At 38.4% G+C, this 15,367-nt stretch overlaps 1 protein-coding gene across 5 annotated transcripts in view; it reads left to right on the top strand.

Annotated features, from left to right (window-relative positions):
* LOC136864680 (protease inhibitors) overlaps positions 1–15,367 on the top strand; it is a 185,330-nt gene that overhangs the window by 118,822 nt on the left and 51,141 nt on the right. For 2 of the 5 annotated variants that reach the window (XM_068231099.1, XM_068231098.1), the window contains exons 3-4: positions 5,109–5,284; positions 10,577–10,706. The exons of 2 other annotated variants lie outside the window; for them this stretch is intronic. In XM_068231099.1, the coding sequence (XP_068087200.1) occupies positions 5,109–5,245 (137 nt within the window). In that variant the 3' untranslated portion in view covers positions 5,246–5,284; positions 10,577–10,706. Of the gene's footprint in view, positions 1–5,108; positions 5,285–10,576; positions 10,707–15,367 lie in introns of those variants that run through there. One more of the 5 variants, XM_068231094.1, reaches the window with a different exon arrangement.

Genomic DNA, 15,367 nt, shown 5'->3' with positions numbered 1-15,367 from the left:
CGTGGCCTTAGAAAGGCACAGACTCATCGACCTCAAGGATAAGAAGCGATGGATTCTCTACGGGAGTATGTGCTATACGCAGGAGTTCACCCATCTGACACTGAAGACCGGTGAAGTGGAGAACAAGTTATAGAAAGGTGTCCTTTCAGCCTGACGGGAATAGAACCAGTGAAGGAGAAGCGTTCTACAGTAGCAGCTCAGTTCAACGAGCAGAATACAGTGTTATTTCAACAGTTTATCTCCTGAATGTAAACTTCAGCAGAAACCCAGCACATCTTTGTTCAGGTTATCAGACAGAAAGTGGTATCAGCAGCTGAGCACACTCTGGTTCAGGTTAAAAAGCAGAAGGTGGTATGTTCCTACTACAGGATTACTGCAGCACGGAGGTTCAGATTGTCAGATAGAAGCTGATGTGTTTTCCAACAGAATTACTTCTGAAAGCATACTGAAGAATCTACTGACAATGTTTCAGTTCGGATCACTGAGCACAAGGTGATATTATGTCTTTCTACAGATTAACTTCTGAACACGTACTGCGGGAGGTATCGAGTATGTTCCATTTTAGGCCACTGAGCACAAGGTGATTCTTCAGATATGATAACTCGTAATCGTACTCTGCAAACGTAACTGAACATCTTCCTCAAGAGGGCATATGATCTAGATATTAGGTCCCTTTAAAGAAAAATCATCTTCGTTAACATCACCATCATCATGTTTTGCAAGAGATGCTTTAATATCTGTGCTGGTCAGGATCTATGCATGGGTCCCTATTCGGTGACGCATCACAAGGCTTCGTCATCAGCTAGCCTACAATATACATTAAGTGTCTTGACCTAATTTACTATCAAACGAGATAATGAACAGGTGTTTACAATTATTTTTGACATCATGTGTCACCATAATAATGTCTAATTTATTCCATTAGTAGTGTCCGATACAGTGACTATTGTTACTGTACAATCTGTAAGATGACCGCCAACACAGAACTGCTTAATATTTGTTTAATAGGTTTCACAGATAATTTAAGTCTTGTTAGGACTAATATTTATTCAATTTCACTCAAAACTAAACAACCCATTCATGACTTTTTAAACGGCTTGACATTTAAGTTCCAAATGTCGGCTAATCGTCTGAATGGACATCTATTGTAGAAACTGGTATGTAAAAGCACATTCTGGAGGTATAATATGAGCTATGACTTGTAGGTGTATTTAAGTGTAATCTTCTGTCTGAGATAGAACTTCTATATATAATAGAATTAGAAAAGTGGTATTATGTATCAATGCTCAAGCAATCTGTGACAGTGAACTAACTTATGCTAAGGTACGGGGATGTTGCTGTTCGCTTACCTGGTTCAGTCCACTATAGTATCATTTTACTGTAGCTACTGCCCAGTTAGAGCCTTATTTGATACTGAAACAATAAGCCACTCCTACGAGAAAGTGGTTACCCATTAAAATAAAATGTTCTTGTGCGTTATACTTATCTGTAATCTCTAACAAAATTTGTTTTTCTCGTGTTGTAAGTTTATACCAAATGCACGTCCGACTCGTTGGCTGAATGTTCAGCATACTGGCCTTCGGTTCAGAGGGTCCCGGCTTCGAATCCCGGCCGAGTCGGTGATTTTAACCTTCATTGGTTAATTCCATTGGCTCTCGGGCTGCGTGTTTGTGCTGTCCCCAACCTCCCTGCAACTCACACACCACACATAACACTATACTCCACCGCAATAACATGCAGTTATCTACACATGGCAGATGCCGCCCACCCTCATGGGAGGGTCTGCCTTACGAGGGCTACACTCAGCTAGGAATAGCCACACGAAATTATATTACCACATGCACGCTTCTTGCTGGTATCCATGTCCACTTTTACGAAATTCCTTTCTGCAAGGGAAGCAGAGAAATGACCAGGGCCTGCGCAAGATGGAAGCGTAAAAGTTGCTCTGATATTGTTTTTAGACTCTTTTGGTAGATGTTAGAAATACGAGTACCTGTCACTGCCTTCAAAATTCACATAACTTCTGATTAATTGAACCGTTAATTAACATAGAACATGGGTTGGTCAAATGCTTCTATTTTAACATATTGTATTGTTAAATAAGTTTACAGTTCTTAAATAATATGTGTTTGTTGTGTTTTTAATAGACATTGATGAAGCTAACTCATTCTCAAATATTGTGGTTGGTGGTATTTTCCTTTAATGAATATGTTGGTATCTTTGTCCAGGAAAAGAGTTAGTAAGTGGAACATATTTGCTTATATTTTGACTCTGTATGTTAGATTGGGTTTCATGGCGTAGAGGAGTATGAGTTTATACTTTAGAATTATTTTGCAGATAAAGTAGGATCCTTTACAGAATATTTATTAAATGTGTCACCTATGAGACGTCAGGTCTTTGTTGTCCGGTGTTTCTGAAGATATTTTTAATTTCGTTTTTTAAATGAGTAGATAGTCAAACCCAAACAAATAATGCTCCATAGGTACATCAGGTGATATTCGGTGTCAACGAAAAACGTCATTTTGGTTCTGAGTGAAAATGAAATGTTGTTTAAAGTATAATCTTACATGTCCAATCGATACAGCGATCTCGTACTATTTTAATGCGATATTCCGTTCAAGTATATTTATTGACGGTGGCAGTACAGTAAGAGAAATAGTTAGTATTTTCAGTTTTGTCTGAGTTAGCCTGCTGTATGACGGTTGTGCGGGGGCAGTGAGATCAAGCATGTCAGGCGAACACGATGCAGGGAAGAAGAGTACCGAAATGTGAAAGGGTAGGATAGGGGGAAGGTATGGATCATCCAGTGTGTTTTATGTTGTTTTTGACTTCATCCAACATTGGCTGTGAGAAAACTTCGTAACCGCAGTATTGATACAGCTCGGTGCGTAATAGCAGTCATGATGTTTGCTCAGAACGGCTTGATATTTATGTTCTCATATCAGCAACACAGTAATGCCTACCATATTCCATTAGGATAGTCAGTATCGTACAAGAATTGATGAACAAAATTCTGTCAGAGAACGAAGAATACTTTTAATTCAACTCATTTATGGTAGTTAATGAGTGGCAAAACAAGAATGTTTCCCAAACAAAAGAGCAATTAACAGATAATTAATACCAAAACACATTCGGTATAATAGATTTACGTCCCACTTCCCATACCGGTACATGTCCTACTAACGTCAACGTCGCCTGACTTGCCTGCTCCCGCACTCCTGTCATACAACAGCCTCACTCAGCTTCTTCTTGTACTGCCACCGTCAATAAATATCCTTGAACGAAATATCGCACCAGACTAATAATGAGTCCGCTGTGTCAATTGGGCATATAAAATTCCACTTCAACACTAGAGCGGTCGGATGGAAAACGTAACGTGAACGGTTGGGATGGGTCTGGTAGACCCAATATAAAAACAATTATCGACATCTTCGTAGCGATTCACTTTCACAAAAAAGATATTTTACAATTTTAAAAATTGTCACAATATCAATACCCTGAAAACATTGATTTAGCGTTAAAAACACACGATGATATGGAAATTTGTGGCTAATAGTATATACTTAATATATCTGTCGTTTAACACAATTTCCAAAAAAAATTAACACAATGATTCTCAGTATGCCAGCTATTTCCTCCATTTCACACACGAAACCCTAATATTATTGTTAATTGAAGATTTAAATACGGAAGAAGAATCTTTGAAACTTAAACCACAGAAAATAAAATTATCAGCCTGTTGGATAGATTAGGTACGTCAATGATTGGGCCGAGCCTGAAATACTCACTGCTACTTCGCGCAAGTTTCAGAGAAAGACTAACTGATAAATTTCCTAGATGGGAACTGCAAGGCATTCCTATGACCATTACAGGAAGTTACAGATACGACCAGCTCTCTGAATGCTGAGGCCTTGGGGTAATGGCAAAATTCCATACTGCTGGGTTATTTGTTTGTACTGACTCTACCTATATATTACAAAAAGGAAATTGAAAATATATTCCGAAACAATATAGAAAAGTCGCGTGATGGCTCTTAGGTGACACATCTGTTACATTTTACAATGAAAGTGAGACGATAATTTAATATAAACACTGAATTAGGGAATAGACGCACGGTTTATAGCTCCAGTTAGCGCCTCTCTAATGAAATAAATAACTAAAAGTAAATTACAACTGTATATTTAAAATTACGGTATGGGTATTTTAAAAGATACATTAAAATATATTTAGTTCTATAGGAATTCAATCACATGACGTTGCCACTGGTACGACAATTAAAATGCTTTTTCTTCAGATAACCTACCTCGTTCTCTCTTACCTGTACTTAATTTATCTGAAAAATCTTCAGATTGTTTATTTTCTTCAACCGTCTGGCAGCAGTCTCAACGGTTCCCTACCATTCAGTTTCTATTAATATTTTCAGTTTAAATCAAGTTTATGACGAATGTGTAAATTGCGAGTAACTCGTAAATAGCACAATCATTCGCATATCTGTGCCCCTCTGTAGTACAAAGTTTACACTCTGCTATATAATAAACAGTGATACTTGACGATTTTAAGTAAAATATCTGGTCCGATACGAACTGGAACTGTTTACTCAATACAATGTTACATAACTAAAGTTTCAAATATTTACAGTTTTGAATAAGAAATTCATTTCTTTAGATCCTTAGTTCGGTTTATTGCTATAATGTACTTTGAATGTAATTGATTGGGAATATTATTTCTCTTTTTTTGAAAGTAGGGTAAACATAAGGGGTTGTTAGATATCGCAGAAGTGTGAAGTGCTGAACTGTGCATGCTACTGGCAGGAAAATATATTATGGTGCCGAAGAACCCAATCACTAAATCTGCCGTAGGGTGGCTGAGCCCCGGAAAACCCACGTAGTCGCTGCCTATAAATTAAGGAATATTTGACGTTTGTGTAGACGTACATGAAATATACTGCCATCCTTTGAAAATAAGGATATACGCTCTAGAGTAAAATAATACTAATGATGGTACAAAATCGTGAGTGTATTCAAGTTGTTTGGAAATTGCGTATTTTGGTTATTTCTAGTATTCCTACCATCATTTACTAAATGTTGACTCTTTAATATATATTCCAGATGCCGAAAGCCTTGATTCATGTAAACCATATGAATCGTATACTCATTCCGATGGCTGCAACACGTGCACATGTCCTGCAAGTGGCAGAAAATCGCAAGCAGCATGCACCGAGATGTTCTGTCTGCCAAAACAGTAACACAACAATCATGCTTCTCGAAGTAATGGTTGCATCCAGGTAAGTCATTGTGTATCAAGGTATCATATCCCCGGTTACGATTCTCATTTCCCTTCATTGTCACCCTTCTTTCTTCTTTCTTCTGTCGTCCACCCTGGTGTGAACTTAGCCCTGTTTTACAAACAGATACCCATCCTGATGCGAACCATAATATTGGAGAGACATATTTCACTGTTGCATGTTTCTGTGATGTATACAATCTTGGTGAGTTGTTTGTTGTATACAAAGGGCTGCATATTTAGACAAACGCGAAAAGTCAGTCCATCAGCCAGATAGATTAACCAGAAAAAAAAATCCTCGACTCCGCAGGAAGTCGACCCAGGACCCTCTGAGCCGAAGGTCATTACGGTGGCCATTTAGCCAAGGACCCGGATTACTTTCCAGAATCACTATCATATCAGTATATTTGAGAAAATATGTCTGAGAAAAAAACAAAAACAAAAACAAACCCCATGGCCCTACAGCCCTTGGAGGGCCTTGGCCCGCCAAGTGACCGCTGCTCAGCCCGAAGGCCTGCATATTACGAGGGGTCGTGTGGACAGCAAGACGAATCTTCTCGGTCGTTGTTCTTGGCTTTCTACACCGGGGCCGCCATCTCCGCGTCAGATAGCTCCTCAATTCTAATCACGTAGGCTGAGTGGACCTCGAACCAGCCCTCAGGTCCAGGTAAAAGTCCTTGACCTGGCCGGGAATCGAACCCGGAGCCTCAGGGTAAGAGGCAACCACGCTACCCCTTCACCACGGGGCCGCCCATCTCCGAGAAATAGCCTTTTCTTTGTGGCAGGCTTACTGTTTGAACAGTCCACTTGTGTATGTTCAGTCCTCGGCCCAAAGGCTGGTTTGATCCTCAATATCTCCACCATTAGCTGTCATAGATGGCCTAGGCATCACTGAAAAGGCGTACTAGGGAAATAAGGAGCGAAGTAGTTTCCCGTTGCTTTCCTCACAATGAACCAGAAGTTGCTCACACATCACACTTCCAAACCCACTGAAATGCATGCACAAACCCCATGTTCAACATTTTGACTCCATTCATAGCAGGGACTCACTGCAAAAGGAATGACATTACTAGCATCACTCATACCTCAGTCACTTTCATATTTTCAAAACTAATGATAAGACTGAGACAGATCAATGAAGGTAACAAAATTACTCTAGTCCATACCAATAGGCTCAGAGAACTGTAAACACTAGGTCTCGCCAACAAAGGCCTAAATAAACGCTCAGCTGTTTGTTACTACAAACCAGGATGTAGACCACCACCTTAAGCCGGACCCGTGGTGTAGAGGTAGCGTATTTAATAGACTAAACTTCACTTTGTCAAAATACTCTACAACACACCATACCACCAAAAACCACAGAAATATGCAGTAGTGAATACAATCCTGCACGCATCGTCGTTTCGCCTACAAAAACGGGAATGTGACGATGTTGTCGGAGAAATACTTACCCGCAATACATATCTCAAAGGACGAGGATTATATTTGGTACTAGCTGATGTACCCGTGCTTCGCTACGGGATTCTCAGAAAGACTGACTTTGTGGTTTTCCTAACTGAAATCAACATGGGTCATTACAAAAACGTAAGTATGAATGTAGCGATTAAAGGCAATGCTATCGTATAAAATACTCGATCAAATGGAAAGCCGCACGTTTTATCACTTTTAACGAACAGTGTTGCGGTTAGATTGCGGAGCCAATCTAATAGTCCAAAGTTCCAGAGCTGGGATGACCAGGCCGCAGATTGCCATGAACATTCATCTGCCATTATTCCGCTAAATATGCACACTGTTCATTCCATTCAGTGCCTCAGAGTAGAGATTGAATAGCCCGAATGCTATGGTGATCCAATGTGTTAAATACCAGTAGTATCAGAAAATTTATAAACCAGGTGAATGGCATGCTAAAGAAGAAAGTTATCTAACTCCCTAGCTACTTCCCATCAATATTCAGGCAGGCTGTTACACTCTGTACGACTGGGCGTGTTGACCGTGTGGTTAGCGGTGCGCATCTGTGAGCTTGCATCCGAGAGATAGTGGATTCGAACCCCATTGTCGGCAGCACTGAAGATAGTATTCCGTGGTTTCGCACATTCATACCAGTCAAATGCTGGGCCTGTACCTTAATTAAGGCCTAAGACACTCCTAGCCCTTTCCTATCCCATCGTCGCCATAAAACCTATCTATGTCGGTGCGACGTAAATCAAATAAAAAATACTCTGTACGCAGCAGTAATCCTATCTACCGGAGATGAGGGGCAACAGAAGACACAAAGCACATCACGACAAACAATGGTCAATGTAATGTTATTGTTGACCAATGTTTTGAGCTTTCTATATTGCAGGCCTACACATTTAGTTTTCTTTCGACTCTGTGATTTGTAAAATATTTTATACCGTAAACTGTAGTTTCTTATTCTCCGACTTTACATTCCGATTTTCATTAAATACTGTTTACCCATTTTCTCGTTACTCGGCGCTGATATGGACTTAGTAACAAAAATCCAAATTCATGAATATCTTTGTGATCATAGCCAGTACGGTAACAATGTATGAGACATGAATAATAGGAAATTTAATACTATATAACCTTAGTTATGTAGCATTCATCGACTACACCTCTAATAAGAAATATTTGAGAATTACATTTTAGGCCTTCCCCAAAACTACCATTTCACTCAGCGTGAATAAAATAATTTACAGCCTAGACTATAGCGACTTATATCCTGACTTTGCATACCGATTTTCATCAAGATAGGACTACTAATAACAACAATATTTGAGAATTAAATTTTAGGTCTTCCCCTAAACTACCATTTTTCTCAACGTGAATACAATTATTGGCAGCCTAGATTGTAGCAATGTATTCCCCAACTTTGCATACCCATTTTCTTTAAAATACGACCAATAATAACATAAATAGTTGAGAATTCAATTTTAGGCCTTCCCCTAAACTACCATTTCACTCAGCGTGAGTAAAATGATTTATAGCCTTGATTGTAGAGCCTCATCCCCCGACTTCACATACCGATTTTCATTAAATTCTCTTCAACCGTTTTCTCGTGATGCGTGTACATACATACATACAGACAGACAGACAGAAATTACGGAAAAGTAAAAAGTGCATTTTCTTGTTACTATGGACATGACCGATACAGAAATACCATTATTTTCAAATTCTGAGCAATGTACAGACAAAACTCTTATTTTATATATATAGATTTCTCCCACAATAGGCCCTATTGAACCTGAAATGACATAATCTTTCCGGCCAAAGTTCTAAGCTGATATATTTCATACAGGGCGAGTTAGCGGTGCGGTTAGGGTCGCGCAGCTGTGAGCTTGCATTCGGAAGATAGTGGGTTCGGACACCACTATCGGCAGCCCTGAAGATGTATTTTGTGAGTTCCCAATTTCACACCAGGCAAATGCTGGAGCTGTACCTTAATTAAGAGCATGGGCCTTCTTCCTTCGTGTACCATCTTTGCCATACGACCTATCTGTGTCGGTGCGATGTGAAGCAAATTGTAAAAGGAATACACACCAAACTAAACTCATTTCTTTAACCGAGACTTTAAAATGACTCCTTACACGTTGGCGATGGGTGCAGACCTGAGTCAGAGGCACTGCAAATTATTTGCCCTTCACCGGCGGTACGTTTTGCTAGTAGAAAATACCTGTTGGGTGCCTGGAAGATACATTTCCAACTAAATATACCGTACTCATAATTACAAAAAATTACAATATAAGCTACTAAATCTCTGAATGTGTCCTTTGATTCGGAAATTAAATTTGAAAGGTAGCCTTTACTGTAAACGAGGTTCTGAAGAGAGGAGAAAACTGGTTAAGGATCAAGCAAAGACAAAGAAAATTACTTACATTCACATAAAAATATAATTAAATACAAAATACGCTATTCATTGAATGAAATTTGCGCCTCTGATTAGCGCTATTAGCTGCCACCCTCGATGACACAGGTTTGATTCCCGACACTGCCAGAAATTAAAAAATGACTGGAGGGCAGGTTTGTAGTTAAAATTGTTCATGCAGCTCACTTCCACTGGGGTTGTGCCCGAGAAGAGCTTCACCACATCGGGACGCGTACACGAGTTTACTTCACTTTTATTGAATGACAATCGGCTAATGAACCGCTAGAAATATTATTGTGGCCGAAAGTTCTTCAAAATATTCATAGTGAATGAACTGAGTTTCTGTAAATATTAACATGGACATTCTCTCTTTCTAATAGGTAATATTCCTTCGAATCATTGAATAATAATTCCAGAAATTCAATAGACTGAATTGCAGATTTGTAGTCATTCTCCTTTCTCTTGACGATCTCGTTTTCTTGAGGACATTCACCGCACTTAAATGGCTGTGGTGGTACCTATTAATACCAGCGCACGAGAAGTTTAAATATTTCTGCATACTTCAAATAAACAAAAATCTGGTTGTTACTGCTATGGAATAAGTGAGCCGAAGAAGTCTAAAATCACCAACGCAGTTAAAATCCCAGGCCCGGCCAGTAATCGAACTCGGAGACCTAGTTCACCGACCGATCAGCCAAGTAACTGGACTAATTCAAATTGTGTTTCACCGAGTAAGTTGGCTGCGATGTATGGGCTGCGTATCAGTAAGATTGTAGGTTCGAATTCCAGCATCAGGAGCCTTGAAAATTGTTTTCCCTGTTTTTCCAATTACACACCGGGCAGATACTGGAGCTGTAACTCAATCAAGGGCCCGTCCGCTTCTTACGCAACCCGGTCCCTTTCGTAACCCAACGTCAAGCATCAAAAGACTTACAGAAAACTGCCCAGCTTCACGGAGCCCCAGCCGAGCACAACTTCCTCAGTGGTGCAAGTTGATTTACGACCTATGTGTGATATTGTAACTGTGTACATTCGTTTAGAATCAAGAAATACGTTGTCAACTATATTTCCATACCAATCAAACGGTGCGTAGTTTACGTCAAAACTTTACGTCATGACCCCGATACTACCCCCTGCCCCGCTTAATTTTTACTCCCTATAACACAAGAAGGTATGCGGTGAATTTTTATGTGGGTCTTTTAGATTTTTAGACGCGAGTTTTTTTTAATTATTCAGGTAATCTAATAAATTGTTACCCACTTTGAGTTGTAAAATAAATATTGTTCGAAACTTTGTCAATATTATTTCTATTTTTATTTTTTCTCACGATTGTTATGATGTGGGCTAATTCTGTAATATTTTGTGAGTTGAAGGACTGGTATAACATGTATAATTATGTTTTAAGAATTAAATGTTTGTTTCCAGGTGTCACGGGAGACCAATCTACTGTCGAATCGGCAATTGAAACTTCATATCGATCATCACTTGAAATTTGTCGAAATTATACATCTTTGAAACTCTGTAAAAGTGAAATCAATAAATGTATGCACATTAATATGTTTCCTATTGATTCTATTTTAAAAAGGAATTCCTCATTTTGAGTACCTAAAATATATTTTATTAAATGATTTAGAACATCCTGGTAGCACCAAACCTATTCCACGATTATTGCCATTTGTGTAGTCAGCAACATTTACCGAAGTTAGAGAAGGGTAAACCCACTTGTCCTCAGAAGATGAAAGTCAAATTCCATTCCCTGTTGATGGAGGTCGGCAAGTTTTTTCTAACTCAATGAATCTGAATAATGAAAATCAGCAAGTCTCAAGTAACCTCACGAATCGACAGAATAAAGAAAGCATAATTCCCACCCGTACCGGTGAACCAGGTAACCTCATGACAACCTCTATTACTGTTCCTAACACACTTAATTAATCTCCTAACAATCCAAGGTTAAGTTACTCTGCAGCAATGCAATCCTACCCTACCAAAGATCAAGCTATTGTTATTGAATCTTGCGATGGTATTAGTATCCGAGATTATATACTAGCAATTGGAAAATTCACTAGCCCTAGTAACATCCGATTTGTCACACGAATATCTAATGGAAGAATATGTATCTTCCTTGCAAGTCAAAAGTGTGTTGAAGAATTAATTTCAAAACATCCTAAGATTCTCATAAATAATGTCTCCTTGGAGATAAGACCTCTCCTATCTAAAAACAAACGAGTTATTCTATCCAATGTTTGCCCTGTGATTCCTAATATTGTTATTGAAGAAGAATTTATCAAACTCGGCATTAAACCAATGTCAAAGATATCACCTATTAGAGCAGGTTTAAAAATCCCTGGATTTTCTCACATTCTCAGTTTTCGGAGACAGATTTATATTCAAAATGAAGACTTTAACAAACTTCCAGACTCACTCCAAATCGAATATGAGGGTACCAATTACTGGATTTATTTACCCTCTGACACACCCACCTGCTTTCTTTGTAAAACTGAGGGGCACTTAGCTAGAAACTGTTCTGATAATGATGAAATAATAAATGAAGGCTCCTCATTAAATCAAAACAGTCATTCTCGTGGCAAGATCAATCTAACAGAATTTCCCCAACTAGTAGAGGATACACAAAAAATTAAAACAAACTGTCAAGAAAATATTACCTGTACTCCCTCACAAACTACTGTTCAGACAACTGCTACATCTACATCTCTTCAGTGTTCTCAAAATCAAAACTGTGGGCCTTTACCCTCAGTCGAAACGACTCTAACCTCTCATTTGGAATGCCCTCAAAACCACTCATGTGTTCATCTTGCTGGATCGAAGAGACCAATATCACTATCTGGCAGTGAAACTACAGGCAGAAAAGACATTGATTTTAAGGAACCTCCCCTAACAACTGAACCTAAGACAAGTGAACAGACAGGGAAACACAAGACAAAACAAACTTACAAGAAACCAAAGACAGAAAAAGAAAGCACAACTATTAGTGATATGCTTAAGCCAATTAAGCAAGTTCTAGAAGCCAACCCTCAGTCCTTTCCCCTCAATTACTTACAACTCCAATCCTTTTTTGAAAACAGTATTGGAGTTAATGACATTGCAGCAATAGCTTCCAATTACACCCAAGATCTAGAGGGTTTAGCCCAAGCCCTTCAAAAACTATATCCATACTACACTGAAAAATCCATTAAGAACAGGAGTACTCGAATAGTCAAGAAACTGCTTAAGGCTAGCAGTGAAAACCGAGGTGAAGCAATTAACAGTTTAGTTCCAGATTACTCCAGCGATGACTCTACTTCCCTCACATAATGATGATAAAATTCCCTCTACACTTGTTTGTCATTCTTATGACTATATCATTACTTCAATGGAACCTCAACAGTTTTCGATCACAGCGAGAGTATGTACAACTTCTACTAAATAAACATCAGCCTTCAGTTGTCTGTCTACAAGAAACTAACTTTAGAGACAACTTTGTTTCCCATTTAAGACAGTTCAACGTACATTATAAAAACCGAATTAATCCAAATCATGCAAGTGGAGGCGTAGCCACCTATGTTAAAAATAATTTACACCATCAAGAGGTTCCTTTAACTACTGATTTAGAAGCAGTCGCAGTTTTATTATACCTACCACAAGCTATATGTGTATATAATGTTTATTTTCCTACGAATAGTACATCTCACGCTGATGATTTAAGAAACCTAATACACCAACTCCCCAAACCCTTCATTTTGATGGGTGATTTTAATAGCCACAACAGTTTATGGGGTAGTCGCAATACTGATGCAAGGGGGAAAGAAATAGAGAAGATACTAGATGAATTTACTCTAGTGTTATTGAACTCAACTGCTCCAACTCGTTTTGATATAGCACACGGAACATACAGTAGCATAGATTTAACTATATGTACGCCAGACATAGCTGCACTATTTAACTGGTCCATTTATTCAACTCTACAAGGAAGTGACCACTTCCCCATCATAATTAATGATGATCAAAGTTCTCCAGACAACACATCAAAACTCCAATACTGTAAATGGAATTTAAATAAGGCAAATTGGCAATCATTTAGAAAGATTGTAAATAACTATTTAAATGATCTAACTCCAACAAATAAATTTCCTTCTAAGCACATCAATGATATTGTTCAAGACTTCACTGAAGTAATAATTAAATCTGCTGACCAGAGCATCCCAAAAACAGCTCCTATGCCCTTCAAGAAAACGGTTCCCTGGTGGAATGACTCCTGTAAAGAGGCTAGCAAAAATAAAAACCGTGCTTACTACCTATACAAAAGAAATCCTACGCCTAAAAATAAAATCAATTTTCAAAAACACCGAGCAATAGCACGAAATAAAATAAAATAAAGTAAGAAAACCTCCTGGTTAACATTCGTCTACTCCTTAACCTGCCAAACTTCACAAAAAGTTATGTGGATTAAATCCAAAGAATAAGTGGCAAATACAATAAATTCTGTATTACCTCTCTAAGAGATCCAGTCGCTGGGTCAATTGTAAATGAACCTCAACAAATAGCTGATCAACTGGCTAAATCATTTTCAAAAATCTCTAGCGATAACAATTATGAACCTGAATTTCTTCGCATGAAAAACCTCGAGATCCAATAGACTTAAGTGAAACTGTACCTACACCGAACTATGCTTATAATGATACTTTACAGTTACAAGAAATGGTTACAGAACTCAACAAATGCGGAAGATCTAGTCCTGGCCCAGACACCATTCCATATGAATTTTTAAAACAGCTTCCACATAGTGCACTCAATTATCTACTTGCTATTTTCAACTATATATGGAGTTCCAAACTATTTCCAGATCAATGGCGTTGTGCTATTGTAGTGCCTATACTCAAACCAGGAAAGGACATTTTGATCCCAGATAATTATCGTCCCATCGCCTTGACAAATACAATGTGTAAGCTACTGGAGAAAATTGTTAACAAGAGATTACGCTGGTATTTGGAACATATACACTTTTTTAGTGATGCACAAAATGGTTTTCGTCAAGCACGTTCAACAACAGATACTCTGATATGTTTAGAATCAGAAATCCGAGAAGCTTTCCTAAATAATCAGCACCTCATAGCTGTTAGTTTAGACATTGAGAAGGCATATGACATGGTGTGGAAAGACTATCTAATTGAAACACTGATGAAACACAATATTTCAGGAAACATGCTTCACTTCATTTATAATTTCCTTAAAGATCGCCGAATTCAAGTCAGGACAAATGGAACTCTTTCACATGAAGTAACCATTGACAATGGAGTTCCCCAAGGATCAGTGATCAGTGTCACATTATTCCTCGTTGCAATAAATGGCATTGTCTCCAACATTCACCTACCAGTAAAGGCTTGCCTTTTTGCCGATGATTTGACTATACTTAGTGCAGGAAGAAATAAATTAACTACTCAACAGTTACTTCAAGAATCAATTGATAATATCCAAAAATGGGCTAAAGTTACAGGGTTCAAGTTTTCCAAAACTAAAACCAAATGCATACTCTTCTCCAAATGTAAACATACTATACAAGACCCTGAGCTATACATGGACAATCACAAAATTGAAACAGTAACAACTATGAAAATATTAGGAATTTTTATTCGTTAAGTTGGATACCTCACCTGAAAAACCTTAGAGATGACTGCTTGCGAAGGCTGAACATAATGAAGATCCTGGCAGCAAAGAACTGGGGGGCAGACTACCAAGTGCTAATGAACACGTACAAAGCCATTATTAGGGCTAAATTAAACTATGGCAGCATTGTATACAATTCCGCAAGAATGTCTTCACTCAAAATCCTTGATTCCATCCAGTCCTCAGCTCTTCGAATTGCTCTAGGGTGCCTTCCGTACCAGTCCAGTAGCCAGCATTCAAATAGAAGCAAATGAACCACCACTCACAATTAGACGTAGACAACTAAGTTTGACTTACGCGCTCAAGGTAGCAACTATGAGTGAATCAAGAATTAAGTTGTATGCTTTTCCTAACAAGCATCAAGGTACACTCATTAAATCAGAGTGACAACCACAGCCTTTCAATGTCAGAATAGCCAAGTTTCTTGAAGAACTAAATTTAAATATCCCTCCAATACTCCTCACAGACAACTCTCTTAATGTCCCACCATGGACTATTGCCCTTCCAAAAATTAACTTTGAAATAAATTACAGTGTCAAAGATGAAACTGACAGA

Source organism: Anabrus simplex, chromosome 1, assembly GCF_040414725.1.
Source record: "Anabrus simplex isolate iqAnaSimp1 chromosome 1, ASM4041472v1, whole genome shotgun sequence".
Lineage (NCBI taxonomy): Eukaryota > Metazoa > Arthropoda > Insecta > Orthoptera > Tettigoniidae > Anabrus > Anabrus simplex.
Note: the sequence above shows the minus strand (reverse complement) of the source record. Positions and strands in the feature narration are given on the sequence as shown.